The sequence below is a fragment of the Chiloscyllium plagiosum genome, chromosome 38 (assembly GCF_004010195.1).
Source record: "Chiloscyllium plagiosum isolate BGI_BamShark_2017 chromosome 38, ASM401019v2, whole genome shotgun sequence".
Taxonomy (NCBI): Eukaryota; Metazoa; Chordata; class Chondrichthyes; order Orectolobiformes; family Hemiscylliidae; genus Chiloscyllium; species Chiloscyllium plagiosum.
In genome coordinates this window covers 13251027-13266093 of record NC_057747.1, presented here as the reverse complement: position 1 = coordinate 13266093, position 15067 = coordinate 13251027, and the positions used below count along the sequence as shown (strand labels likewise).

Genomic DNA, 15067 nt, shown 5'->3' with positions numbered 1-15067 from the left:
CAGTTTTACCCATTTCAGTTTAGAAGGAGAGGTGGTGATCTTATTGAAAGATCATGTCGCAACTTGACAGGGTGGATTCCGAGATTATGTTTCTCTGTTCTTGTTGAAGGGATCAGAACAAGAAGTTTGAGAATAAGAGGTTTTGCTTTGAAGACTGAAATGGGGAGAAATGTTTTCTACCAGAGAGTTTCTAATGTGTTGAATTATCTTCCCCAGAAAGCATTTAATCATGGCTGGGTCGGGTAGATTTTTGATAGACAAGAAGATCAAGGCCTATGCAGATGGGAAATTTGAGTTAAGGGTCAACCAGAACATTACTGAAGGGCACAGCGGCTGAAAAGGACAAATGGCCAACTCTTACCCTTCAAACTGGCCAATGAATGGAAAAGTTTCCTGTAATGCTATGCTCACAGCCTACAACACTGACTCCTGCTCCAAAGTCTCCTGTTGCTGTTAATTAATGTGCTATTATGCCAATATAATTGGGGCTCTCTCCTTGTTAAGGTTGCAGTTCAAAAACAAAATCCATTTAAATTTAGCTAATAAAAATAGTCTACGTAGAATTTGAAAATATGTCAAACATCATCATTACAATGGAACACACCCATGGTTGATGATAGTGATAGAAATAATTACTTAAATTTATTACAGCTCTTTAAGGAGGTAGCACAGGATACATAAAGGCAAACAGTGGCTGTAATATACTTAGATTTCCAAAAGGCATTCAATAAGGCACCACACATTAATAAGTGTAGATGGTGTTGGAGGCAGTAATATTAACATGGATAGAGCATTGAATGGTGGAGCAGATTTGAAGGGCCAAATGGCCAACTTCAGATCTTACAGCTTACGGACTTAAGGATTATCCTATTGAAGAGCACAAAACTCTACCAACATTTTCACCACACAGAAAAATTAAAAACTTGAAATCAAACTTAGTTTCTTTTAAATATTTAATCAAATAACATTACGCCAGGAGCAAATGTTCTTGTTTGGGCTTGTTGCATACAGTTCTGGTCATACCCGGTTTTCTCTGCCATGATACAGCCACCATTGCTTTCCCTTGAGCCAGAGCAACGACAATATGATGTGTGGTCTTCATCGTGAGACATGCCGAAATTGTGACCCATCTCATGTGCAATTGTGGACGCCAAGCCTAATGGGTTTGAACTGTGGTCCTGCATATAATGAACAGAATTGTTACAACTCTTACCATCACAACTACAAGTCCAAGCCACAATTCTTGATTAAGCTTAGAAGCATTATGGCATTGAATGACTTCTGTTATGAAAATACATGGACACAAAGCAATGACTGAAAATGATGGCATAGTTGAAACTGTTTAACTCCAAAAGAAAGAATAGGACAGAGACAGGCAATTGGGCCCAACAGGTTTATTTATATTTGCATTGTGTACAAACTTGCTTCTACCATTATCAACAGAGGCTTCTATTCTGCTCTCCTTCTTACCAAACTTGCTCTTAAATGTTTCTTTGATAATCACTGTAGCCACTCCAAGTAGTAGCAAATTTTACATTCCAACCATTCACTGCAAAAAGCTCTTCAAATTTATTTGTGACTATCATATATTTATGACCCCCACAAACCTGATACTGTAATTCCATCAGCTAACTTGTGATGTTTTATCACTGTAAAGATAAACACAAAAGGTTTAAAAACAAGTTGCCCTAGTTCTACTGCATCACAAGGCTGCACACTCATGAGCAAGAGTGAGAGATAGTGGTGGGTTAATCTAAGGGTCACCACACGCCTTAGACTAGGAGGGAGGTGGAGAGAAGAATCCTTCGTGGTGACCTCAGCCAGTGTGGGAATTGAACTCACATTGTTGGTGTTACTCTAGATCACAAACCAACAATCGAGCCAACTGAGCTAACTAACCCTTAATCATAATTCTATTGCTCAGGCAGTCATATAAATTCACTTGGAGTTTAATTTCTTCAGTTGGACAATTAAATGTAAAATAATGAAAATAAGGAGATCCACAGCATGGAAGTGAAAAACTGGCATCTGCAATTTTAAGAAATTTGAATGTTCTTCCTGTTGGTTGCTTGCATCAATAACACTACCACTAAAAATGAAAGCTGTAGGCTTTCATTTTTAGAAGGATTTTTATTAAATTCAAATATTTTGTAATTCTATAAATTATGCTTTTAAATTACGAGTTTTGAAAATGGGGGAGCTTTCATTTTTTGTAATTGTAGAAAGTGCCATGAAGGTAACTTACCTCATTTACTCCACCAGACAGAGAGGTGCACATAGCAGATTTTGTTGCCAATCCAACAGTTGTTCCTTCAAAACCTTTTCCACTGCAAGGATAGATATTTAATGGTAGCTTTGAAATTTCCCTTGCAAATATTAATGGCATTATGATAATGACAGTCATTTTGATCATACAAAAGAAACTTCAGACACATTCCTGGAAACATGGAGAGAAAAGATTTGAAGGGATAGGGGCCAAAAGCAGGCATATTTTAGTTTAGGAAATCTCGTCAGCATGGTGAGGTTGGGCCAAAGGGCCTATTTCCGTGCTGCATGACTAACTGCTAAATCAGCACCGACATAACTAAAGCTGCAGAGCCCCTCACTACATACACAATCAGAAACCAGAGATTGTTCATGCTAGATCAATATAGGGCCATAACTGTTTTATGATCCGTCTTTGGGAGGTGGATAAAACAGTACTCATTACCCATCCCTTGTTGTCCTCTCTCCTGTTGCAATGCTTGTGGTAATGCTGTTCCTACAATGATATTAGTAAGGGAATTATAGAATATGAGTTGGCAATGAAAAAGGGTTGGAGAAGTATGTCCAAATCAGGGTGCTGTGTGTCTTGGTGAGGAGATGGAAGTGATAATATTCCCATGACATTGATGTTCTTTTCCTTCTCAACAGTGAAGGAGGTGCTGTTGAAATTAATTTAAGTTATTTCCTTGAATCCCATAGATCAAACGTAATGGAAGGAGTGTATAAAAATGAACCCGATGACAGGGTTGCCAATGAAAAGAACAGCCTTATCCTGGAATGCATCAAAATTCTTGATGGTTGAGAAGTTGCATCTATCCAAATAAGTGTTTCCTATTCCATTAACGTCAACTTCTAGACTGTGGTAGGCTTTGAAGAGTCATGAGGTTTCCCATTTTATTTGAAATTTTCATCAGTGAACGGGCTCCTGGCATCATGACAGGGGCAGGAGGAGGGTTGGATTCATTGATGAAGCAATCAACAAAAGTTGGACAGAAGACACTTCCCAAGTCCCGTAAAATATTATTTAGGTATGACATGAAAAAGCATCTATTGCTTAAAGAGTTATAATGTGGGCTCTTATTAAATCACATGGAAATAATCAAAAATGCAATAAATTTCTGAAAGGATCTCAGTATAGCCCCTTCTGTAAAAACTAATCTAATCTTTAGACCAAAGCAGATAGTACACTGTTCATAGTACACTAACAACCATGGCTTTTGGATTTTGGGGTTTATTTTTAAAACTACATACGTGACAAACTGTGCATTATCATGCCTCTTCTTTAACAGGAGCTCCTTCCTACGCCATTTGAGAAAGTTGTCAAGAGTGATATCAGGATTTGAGCTGACAGCAATTTTGTCTGAATAGGTCCACACTTCCATTCCGACCAGTGCTACACGAATATTCAATGATCTGTACAACTAATGGGAAAAAAAAGTGAAGAAAAAAGCAGAACAACAAACTGCAATATAAAGAATTAAATATTTGTTAAAAATATTCTAAGATTATTTGGAGTGGCAATCATTTTACTGGGTTGAAAAGGATATCTAATTCATATAAACTCTTGCAGCTAAAAAAAAATAATTTCATTGGTCATTTTCAATCCTTGTCAAATCAAATGCTCCACATTACCTTTGTCTAGCTTTTCTTTTGCTATTTATAAGAATAGTTTGTCTTTGTGAAATTTGTTAGCATATTTGACCTTTTGATATTAATCTATATTCTTGTCACATTTAAAATGGTTTTGTTAGTTCCAGTGAAGAGTCCCACTTATAATAATGATTTCCTTATTTTTTAAAAGACACAGTCAGAGAAACACATAGACAGAGACAGATAGACAGATCAAGTGCATCTTTTATTTATCTTTCCACCAACATTTTCTTCAAGCTGTGCAGTCGCTTAGAGAACCATGTATGCCAATCAGCACGTGGATGTATTGACCTCTTGTTCTAGAGGCTGAAGTAGGACAAGGACCTGAGAGATCTGTGCAATAGCAGGAAAAATTGAAGCGAATGTAACTTGCCACACCCCGTAAAATAACGTGATTATTACCTTGTCTACATGATTCACTACTTCCATCATACGCTGTCGAATTGTGAGGAGGTCTCTGAATTTTTTATACTGAAATAAAATAAAAAGTGACCTCAACAGACCATCAACCAAAATGTTTTCCAGAAACCTACTTAAAAGAAAAAAAAAAATCTCGTCACGTTCCCTTGATACAAAAATCACTACATTTATTTCGCAAGCACTGTACAGTCTCAACTTGATTATTGTTTCCTCTCACTACTTAATTCAAATATTTACTGACATGATGGATGTGTCTGTGGCTTCAAACTTGGTTGATATCTGCCAGCACCAAGGTCCACACTGATGGGGAAACAGGACAAAGTGAACCCACCTTAAAGGAACAGGTTTAATTTATTACAATTATACTCTTCAACAATCGAGTAGGGCTGTTGTGCTGCAGTAGTAATGCCCTTGCCTCTGAGGCAGAAGGCCTGGATTCAAGTCTTACCTGCTCCAGGGGTGTGTAACAACATTGCTGAATAAGTTGATCAGAAAATATCTCAATAATTTAGTGACAAGGATTTTTCACACAACTACAGGACTGTAGGAAACAATCAACCCTATGACTCAAATGACATTTTTCAGAGATTTGTAAAATCACATGATTATTAATAGTTTTCAAAAAAGCTTGAAAGATTTTATAACTACACTAACTTTCAAGCTCCTGGGGAGTTTTGAAGAATGTGAATCACATGGGTCCAGGAGAAATATAATACAATGTGTAAAACTTCAAAATCTAATGTCAGAACAATCATTTGGAAACATAGCTATCCTTTGAAATCGATGCTGAAAGATTTTGCGAGTTAATAAAACTCAAGGCAACTTGTGAAAAAGTATCTTGATTAAGATTTACCTCAGCATTGTCAACAACTAAGTAAAGTTCCACATATCGGGTGCTTTGTGAAGCCTTTGCAGATCTCTAAACAAAAAGGGGAAAATTAGGCAATCTGAATGCAGTTTATAACATGAAAAGAAAATCAACATTTTCTCATATATCCAAATGTTTTGCTCATCATAAAAGTATCACAAACATGCATATAGTTCACAGGAATGATATACCCTGCCAAGAGGTTGGTAAAGTGCTGCCATTTTAGGTCCATGGTCATAAAGTGTCAAGTTGCGTGTACTGCATGATCCCCGTTTCACTCTCAGATGCTCTTGTCTGTACAAAGCATGTTGCCCAGTTGGAGTTCTTTCCAAAGGTTCAATGAGGTAGACATTACTCCCAGCCATGAGCGCACCCCTGGAAAGCAACATTAATAAGCATATTGATCCCAACTCCATGAATGCTTACTTCAGTTTATTAAAGAATATTCAAATGTTACAAAAGTTAGATAGAGGAGAGAAGGTCCAGAAGGAACACATTTTATTCAAAACACTCTCATTTTTGTAATTAGAATTTTTTCCTGGATTTGAGGTACTTCGTTTTGCCAACCTAAAAGGTATATTGGGAATGTCAATTCTGAAACTGCACCCTGCAAGGAGCAAGGAAAACAACTTTAAATTGCCCCACAAAAATAGTTCTAGCTCGGTTTGACCATGCCCTACAATTACCATGAAATTTATTATTAGATGACTGCATAGTTCAGTTGGGTCTCAGTTGTTAACCAGAGGATTCAAGGTGACTGGCAAAAGAATCAAAGGGAGACGAGGAGAATTATTCTTAATGCAACTATTTACGATGACCTGTAATGATGAGTTGAATGTCCTCCTTTAACACGATTCTTTGAAATATACCATTTCTCTTCATAACAGAGACACAATAAATGCTTCTTCAATAAGACTTTTGTTGCTGTTTGAGCTTGAAATGTTAAAATTTGCATTAGTTTTGAGAACAGTTTTCTGATGAAAATTATTTTTGGTGTATTGTACTTAAAAATCAAAAACATTTTGTACAGACATTAATTATTTAAAACCATTTTCTGGTTCCCCTCATCTAATTATAATGAACAGTAATAACTCTTGTGCTAGCTAATGTAAGATCATTTGCAAATCCTCCTCAGCATAGCTTAAATCCAAATGAATTATAATTCTTATTTTTGGTGGGTACGAATGAATTATTATTTCAGTCTTTCTTGAGCAGTTTTATTGTTCAATCTGCAGCTTTGTGAATGCTTCTTTTAAGACAATTTCTATTGTTCACTGTGAAACCATGTTGGCAAAGCTCCATAAATTGGCAGTCATTTCCTTGTGCCAATGTACTGTACCTTGTACAGACTGATCCATTACTCCCTTCTAGTCACCAGTTATGTCACTACTGTAACTCAGAGGCTGTCAAAACTACAGTATTTTCCAAAGTTTTAAAAAAGGCAAGTCACTTTACTCTTTAACTCAAGGCTTCCCTATCCATGTGCAAGCGTCAGTAGAGCTACACTGATTATAATTTAATTGTGACCATATCATTGGGAGACAAAGTTATTAATTAAATTTAGCTTCAACTGTTGGAGGTGCACCTCATTGGACTTGGTCTGCTTACAAGGTGGAGCTTCTGAATGTTTGGACTTTTTTGTCTGGAAAGGGAGAACATCATTTAACTCACAAACTCAAGTGGGCCCAAACCTCAGCTTTCCATTTACATTTTTTAAAGCAATAAGGAAAGCCATTGATGTGCTGAACAAATATTCTGGTGTAATTTGGGTTCTTAGAGGAAAAAGCAGTAGGATAACTACCAATGAAAAAGGCAGTTTTATGTAGTAAGAGCATTACTCTATACCTGAGTCCAGTACAGGTGCTGATACTGACAGAGGAATCATTGATGCCTTCAATAACACCATGATAATTACAATGATCCTGCAAATTAAAATATTAACAGCATTATAAAATATTACATACTTTAATGTCAAATGTTCACTGCAATTAAATAAATGACAGAGGAATACCAGAGATTGTGGCGTGGCTACCACTTCAGTTCCATTTTCCAAGTAATGTGTTTCAGAATAATAATCGACCAGAAGACCCCTGTTAAAGCACAAAATAAATAAGTTGGAGTTTAAGGAATTTCAATAAGAGTGAGTGTTGCGGGAGCTCTCTGCATTCAAGCATCCTCACGATTTTGAAATCAGCCTCATTAGATTGATTTAGAGTAGTCGTCATTCTGTAAAATTCCACTTCCTTCCTGCTTGGCTTTGCCTAATCATCAGCTCTTCACCTACTCCTATGACTCCCATAACAGCTTCAAGCTTAGTGGTATCCTGCAAAATGAGTGCTGGCCCCTTCATTTAGTTATATTAAAATGAAGAAAGCCCATCAACCTAACAGACAAGTAGACAATACCAAAATCATGAAAGGTCTTTGATTCTAATTTTGAAGGTTTCATTCATTGTTCATCAGAATATGAATAGAAATGTGCTTAGGACTGTCCTCTAAATATAAAAGCTGCTGGCCTCTGATCTGGTCAAAGAACTATAATAAATAGTAACTCAGCACCAACAGTTTAGCAGAAGCAATGGTTACTAATTCATTAGGAGGGCCATAGACTTTGCAGTGTAGCCTTAAGCAATCACTGACATCAGTAACTGTCCACAGAACAGATCATATTTACACTTTGAGATATGACTTTTAAGAATGTTTACTACGTTTAGCCAACACTCTTCCATTTACATATTTATTGACAACTAGATATGTATTTCCTTTGGATCTACAGAATACCTTTAACATAAGGAATAAAATGATCAAACTGGCTTCACAGAGGCATAAAAAATGAACTGAGCTAGAAGAGATGTGAACAAAAGCTTGGGTGAAGAAGTGGGTTTTTGATGATGTCTTAAAAAGGATGAAAGAGAGGTGGAGAGATGTGGGAATTTCCAGAATGTGGAGCCTCAGCAGCTGAAGGCATGGCCCAGATCATGGATCACATCCTGGCACCACTTCACCAGGGGTGAGGTGAAGGAGTGTGAGATTTGAGAGAGACCAGACTCAGAGAGACTGTGATGTTCAGACAGTGACACTGGATGTGGAAATGGGATCAGCAAATAATAGTGCCATTGAATGTATTATAAATTTGGAAGTTGATGGATCAGAAGTTAATGCTAATCAGGAATTAGGACGAGGGTAATAACTGAGGTGGTGTTGAGATGGACAATTTTACATGAGTTGAGGATTAGGAGCTACTCTGAATGGTTGTGAAATTAACAAATTTTTGCAAATGGGTTGATGGGATGGATAGAGGTGAGAAATATGGCCAAGGTGGAATTTGGTGGTCTTAGTAATGGACAGCTACAGGATTGGAACCTCAACTCAGAATTACATATGACACTGAGGTTATGAACACAGTCTGGTTAAATTAGAGACTATAATGGGAGGGGAAGTGTGAAGCAATGGTATGGAATTTCCGTACTACTTATGCTAACCAAAGGTTTCGTCTTCCCAGCATTCAGGAGAAAGTTCCAGACCCTCCACGGCTGAGTCTCAGAACAGAAGGTGTGTAGAGGGGCAGGGTGTGCTGGCAGGCATCTTTTCTTCCCATGCTCCCAGTGAGCCTCCAATGTCACCCCATCCACTATGCTTAACGGCCCATTCAAATCACTCCACACTGTTTGTTGATACCGGTTAGGTCTCTTTACACTTCTGTCTCAGTACTATTTTCCCAAACTTCTACTGTCACGGTTCTGCATAATTTTCAGCTCCTCTGAATTTTACTCTTTCCCACGATATATAAACAGTTATTATAGTTATCTTAAGTTCCTCCGTCTACATGTTTAAAGTGACTGTGTCAATGCTTCAGTACACTAGTCTCAGACCTCTACTTCATTCTGTCATCCAGATTAAGTTTGTGACCATATTTCCTGTTTTATTTTAAACTGCCTTCCTTTTCAATACTGCTATCTCTGAAAGACAATGCAGACAAAGTGTTAGCCAAGATGTTGCATCCTTCACTCACTTATAAAGTGTGTATATTTTGACAAACTTCAAGAAATGTTCATATTGGAGAAGGTCACAAAATTACTAACATGGCACACAAGTTAGAATGATCAGCATTGTCCTTTCCTTTTGCACGTTTTTTCCCCCAAGGTGCATTGATAAGCTTGTTGTACAGGGACCTGTTCACCTGATGCTTTAGAATGGACTTTATTTTAATTTGTACATAACCCAGATAAAGTTTATTCCATTCATGCAACATATCCTTGAGTTAGAACAGTGGTTTACACCTGACCAGTATTTGTTTCCAACAGCAGAACTTACTTCAAACTATTAGAATGAGAATGGGATAGTTTATTTTTAAATTGATTTTCATTCCAAACTTGTTCAGAGCCATGTCATTTTAGTGACTAAATGGCTGTGCAATTCATTTGTGCTGGTTGACAAGAGTTAACAGAAAATACAAATAAAAAAATTATTAAGAGCCATCTAGACTCGAAACGTTAGGTTGCTCTCTCCCCACGAATGCTCCCTGACCCGCTGTGATTTCTAGCATTTTGCTTTCAGTGAAAACAAAATATCAACTGTTTGCAACGCTAGAATCAACCTGTATCTAGATTGCTCAAAATAAAGCAGTTGAGTATAACCAGCGTGTGGACGTACACCACTGTGCACTCATTTCAATTTTGCCTAAAAAGTCACAATGATGAATTAACCAGTGTGACCTCGCACCAGCCCCACTCAAATACAAACAAGTATCCAAGGCTTACAATGCAATGGCACAGACTTTTACACAGCAATGCAAGTATCTCAAAATAGTCCTACTCTCTGAAAATAGATTAAAAGAAAGCAGCACATAATGGGACATTGTTAAAAGGAGATGTCAATCCTACCCATTCTTCTCAAGATGAACATAGACTTCTTTTCCTTCCAGATTTACAGAATAAGTCACTTTTTCAGGATGGATAATCTGAATAAATGGAGGAAGAAATGAAACATCATCATTCTGAAAATCAAGATAATTTCTTGCTGTGCAATGTTGCACAATCGGGTTACAATCACAATCTCTGGAGCAGTAACTTCATGATATGCTACATCTGTTCAACCCCTGGCAGCATCTGTGGAGAGAAAGCAAAGTTAACTATTCTTCACTCACTGGTCTTGAAACATTAATTCTATTTGTTTCTGATTTCCAGCATCCATAGTTCTTTGGTCCCTTTGTTTAGTGTACCACAAATGGTACACTAAACCATTTGTGGTACACTATGTACCACAAATTCTACTGTAGTAGGAGGAATGGCCTAATCCTGCTGGTCATGTATCAGATTTTTCTCTGTGCAGATTGGCTGTCATGTTTCATAAGACCATAACAAACAGCAGGAGTAGGCCATTCCGCCACTTCAGCCTGCTCCACCATCCAGTAAGATTATGACTGATCTGATGGCGCCTTTAACTCTACTTTAAACGTCTGCCTCTCCGTAATCCCCAATACCCTTTTAGATCAAAAAGACCTGGGTAACTCAGCCTTGAGTACATATATTGTTCTGCCCATAATGCAAGTGTTGACACTTCAATAGAACTTAATTAGCTGTACAGCATTTTTGAATGTCTTTGGATTATGAAAGGTGCTATACAATATGCAATTATTTGCTTTCTGTGGATTGCAGGCTCAATCTCTGAATTACTCCAGATGGTCCTTGAGCTCCTGTGCAATTTCATCACTTGCTTTTTCTATTTCTCCCAGTGTCTTGGCCAATATTTATTACTCAACCAACACCAGAATAGATTCATTCAGCACATTGATGCCTATGTGGTCTTGCTGTGTACAAATTGTCTTACAGGTGCTAATAAAAAAAGCAAGTTATCACTTAAAGGTTGAAGAGGAATATCTACCCCATGACTGTTATCTACCAACTCGCTAATCTTGGAAACAAGCAATTCCTGGTTACTTCATCAAGTTCTTCCTAACCTTCAGTATTCCAACAAAACCAATCCCATTTTTCTCCAATTATGAGGAGCCTGAAGCCAACTGCCCATCCGTATTTGTTTCTGCTTCCCTGCCTCCCTTTCTTAATTTATAAAACTGAACATTTGATTTGCTTGTTCTAGAAAAAAAAACAACTGAATTGTCTTCCTGCTTTTAAAAAGTGTGCATATAGCCCTTAAACCGCTCCACCTCTCTCTACAGCTTTCTATTTCTATTGAAAAGATAACACACTCGGCTGGATTCTTGAGAAGGTGATGGAAGCTTGGAACTCCAGCTTGGTCTGGGGAGAGCTTGGTGTTGCTTCTCTTTGGGTGAGTCTGTCCTTCCTCATTACATAATACCAAGGACTTCAGAGGACAGTAGTGGGATCTTTCCCTGGAGTCAGGGCCCCTTAGGGCAGACTGGCAGCTCAATGAAATGGCAGTACCAACAGGAGGCACTAATCAGTAAGAGACTAAGAAAGCTTGTTTCTGGATCAAAGACCATGGGTGTGTGATGAAGGAAAGAAGGAGTGAATCCCAGTGGGGTCCCTCCACCCAGCTGCTTTCTAATGCTGTGTCATTCAATTAAGCATCAAGTACTTTTAAACAAGAAACATATATCTACCTCATCCCAAAGGTTTCCAGCTCTGCAAGCTTCCCCCTCCTCCACTGGTTTAATTTTCATGTTCCTTACATGGCCAGTCTCCCATGTGCTCAGGATTTATATTCAGATCCTTAAGTGGGCTTTCCACAGTCTTTCCCATAATGGGCTAAATCATAGTGGAGATGGCAAGATGAGGGTGGAGGCACAGTCCTCAAATGGCACCATCTTAGCAACTACAATCCTTCATCAAACACACTGGGGCAGGGAGGTAATGAGAATCTAATCCATTTTTCTCAGATTTAGATTTTATCTCACACTTATCGGCTTAGTCTCTTAATTTGTCTGCATTCTGAGGATTCACAGCCCCCTTTACAGGAAATGCACACTACTGGTTTTAGTGCCATTTGCAGTTTCTTGTCTTCTTGATACCCATATCCAGATAGGTTTTATATATTGACACTGAAGGTTCCAGCATTCACCGATGTAAGGCACCATTACTTACAGCCATTCAGACAAAGTACTTCCATTAGTCACTATTCTGTTGTTTTGTCCCGTCTCGCAGCATTCTATTTATTTTTAAAGCCAATCAAGTTGTGGACATTGCTGGCAAAGCTACAATGTTTTTAACCCCCTCCCGATAGCCCATGGGAAAAAGTGATGAGCAATCCTTGTGATGAAGGTACTTCTGCAGTGACTTTCTCGTTGTGGTTTAATACAACAATATGGCTTCTGAGGTGGTTGCAGTGGGTGGTAACAAGTCAACCACTGTGCTGAGGGTCTGGAATCACACATAGGACAGACTGGATAGAGATCGGAGGTTTCCTTCACTATTAGTAAATCTGAAACATTTTATATGGTCACAATGGCATTCTATTCCAGATTTTTAGCAAAAAGAATTAACTGAATTTAATCCCCAAGTTACCATGGGAGATTCAAACATAAGTCTCCAGATCATTATTTCAGGTATCTCTTTTATTAACACAGTAATAAATGATCCAATGTGTTTTTAATAACCCTGCTTTTGTTTAATTAACAAGCCTCAAACAGTACTGTATTGAATTACGTTTTTTTTATAAAATGTGTCAATTTTTTATTTTATATTTGTTAATGGCATGTAGGTGTCAATGGCTAGGCCAGATTGCCCATCCCTAATTGCCCAAAGGACAGTTAAAGTCAACCACATCGCTGTGGGTTTGGAGTCGATGTAGGCCAGACCATGGAAGAACAGTAGATTTCCTTCCCTAAAGGGACCTTAGTGAACCTTCGTGAACCATCAACAGTTGGTACACAGTTACTTTCAGGTCAGCATTTTGTTAGAATTAAAATTTCACTCTCCCTCATGATGGGAAGAATCAAACACACATTCCTAAAACATTAGCCTGAGTTTCTGGATTACCAGTCCAGTGACATTACCACAATACCACCATGCCTTTTATCAATCTGTGTCAAGAAGTGTGGTGCTGGTAAGGTACAGGTCAGGCAGCATCTGAGGAGCCAGAGGGTCGACGTTTTGGGCATAAGTCCATCCTGATGAATTGATTATGCCCGAAACATTGACCCTCCTGCTCCTCGGATGCTGCCTGACCTGCCATGCTTTTCCAGCACCACACTTTTCAATGCGACTCTCCACCTCTGCAGTCCTCACTTTCTCCAATTTTATAAATCTGTCCTAAGTTAACTAGGTTTTCCAGGTAGCTATACACTTGGCCTTGCTTCCAGAAGCTGATGCACTGTGGATGTTAGTCTAACTAGTGCACAGTTACACATTGGACCCCTTTGTTTATAGGACCATGCTACCGGTCACTTTCCAAGCATCTGGCAAAACTTCAATATCAAAAACTATTTGAAAGATTGCCACCTAAACCTCAACATTCTAATTTCCCTACCGTTATCTTTCATTGGAGCAGCAGTGGTGTATTTGGGTCTTGGCCCGGCGCCCGCCCGCTTCTATCTGCTTTCTTTTACCTTTGCTCTTTTTCTTTTTTTTTCCCCCTCTTTAAAAAAAGTCTATTTTGGCGACTTTGACAAGGTGGGCCCAGCCTCCTGAGCATGTGCAGCAGTGGTAACAAATGAGTTAGCTCCTCCTGGCATTTGGTGGAGCATGCTCGAGGAGACAGACCAGAACTCCAGGCTAGGCCCAGGGAGATCAGATTTTAAAACCTGGACTTTCTCCTTCTGTTTTGGATAAGGATTTTCAGAACTGGACATTTTTCTTTTTGTTTGATTCATCCTATTTCTTTACAAAATTCTGGTTTTGTATTTTAAGATGGCAACTTTGTACACTTTTCACTGTACTCCTGTACTTGAGTACACGTGACTACAAAATCTAGTTCTCATTCTACCATCAGGGAATCAAAGGTCAGCTGCTTACCACTTGGAATTCTTTGTTGAGTTCCATGTAGGAAACCTTCTGTTTAAACACACTAATATAACTGCTTTTAGATGGCCCTCAGAATTGAATGGTACAAAACTGAATGGCCCAGAAAGTTGTCATCAACGAGGTAAAAACAATGACTGCAGATGCTGGAAACCAGATTCTGGATCAGTGGTGCTGGAAGAGCACAGCAATTCAGGCAGCATCCGAGGACAGGCAAAATCGACGTTTCGGGCAAAAGCCCTTCATCAGGAATAAAGGCAAAGAGCCTGAAGCGTGGAGAGATAGGCTAGAGGAGGGTGGGGGTGGGAGAGAGTGGCATAGAGTAGAGAGAGGAGGAAAACTTCTTCAAGGCAGGCATCCTTGCAAGAGGATAACTTCTTCAAGGCAGGCATCCTTGCAAGAGGATAACTTCTTCAAGGCAGGCATCCTTGCAAGAGGATAACTTCTTCAAGGCAGGCATCCTTGCAAGAGGATAACTTCTTCAAGGCAGGCATCCTTGCAAGAGGATAACTTCTTCAAGGCAGGCATCCTTGCAAGAGGATAACTTCTTCAAGGCAGGCATCCTTGCAAGAGGATAACTTCTTCAAGGCAGGCATCCTTGCAAGAGGATAACTTCTTCAAGGCAGGCATCCTTGCAAGAGGATAACTTCTTCAAGGCAGGCATCCTTGCAAGAGGATAACTTCTTCAAGGCAGGCATCCTTGCAAGAGGATAACTTCTTCAAGGCAGGCATCCTTGCAAGAGGATAACTTCTTCAAGGCAGGCATCCTTGCAAGAGGATTCGCAGTAGGGTTAAAATCAACGAGGTAAAAACAATGACTGCAGATGCTGGAAACCAGATTCTGGATCAGTGGTGCTGGAAGAGCACAGCAATTCAGGCAGCATCCGAGGACAGGCAAAATCGACGTTTCGGGCAAAAGCCCTACA

General features: G+C 38.9%; 1 protein-coding gene across 2 annotated transcripts in view; it reads right to left on the bottom strand.

Annotated features, from left to right (window-relative positions):
- Positions 1-15067, bottom strand: part of adam8a (ADAM metallopeptidase domain 8a) — a 44984-nt gene that overhangs the window by 26583 nt on the left and 3334 nt on the right. For both annotated transcript variants that reach the window (XM_043678880.1, XM_043678882.1), the window contains exons 3-11: positions 10086-10162; positions 7215-7293; positions 7049-7125; positions 5395-5578; positions 5189-5254; positions 4318-4386; positions 3517-3686; positions 2246-2327; positions 1024-1178 (exon numbers count right to left, since the gene is read on the bottom strand). In XM_043678880.1, coding sequence (XP_043534815.1) covers positions 1024-1178; positions 2246-2327; positions 3517-3686; positions 4318-4386; positions 5189-5254; positions 5395-5578; positions 7049-7125; positions 7215-7293; positions 10086-10162 — 959 coding nt within the window. The remainder of the gene's footprint in view (positions 1-1023; positions 1179-2245; positions 2328-3516; positions 3687-4317; positions 4387-5188; positions 5255-5394; positions 5579-7048; positions 7126-7214; positions 7294-10085; positions 10163-15067) is intronic.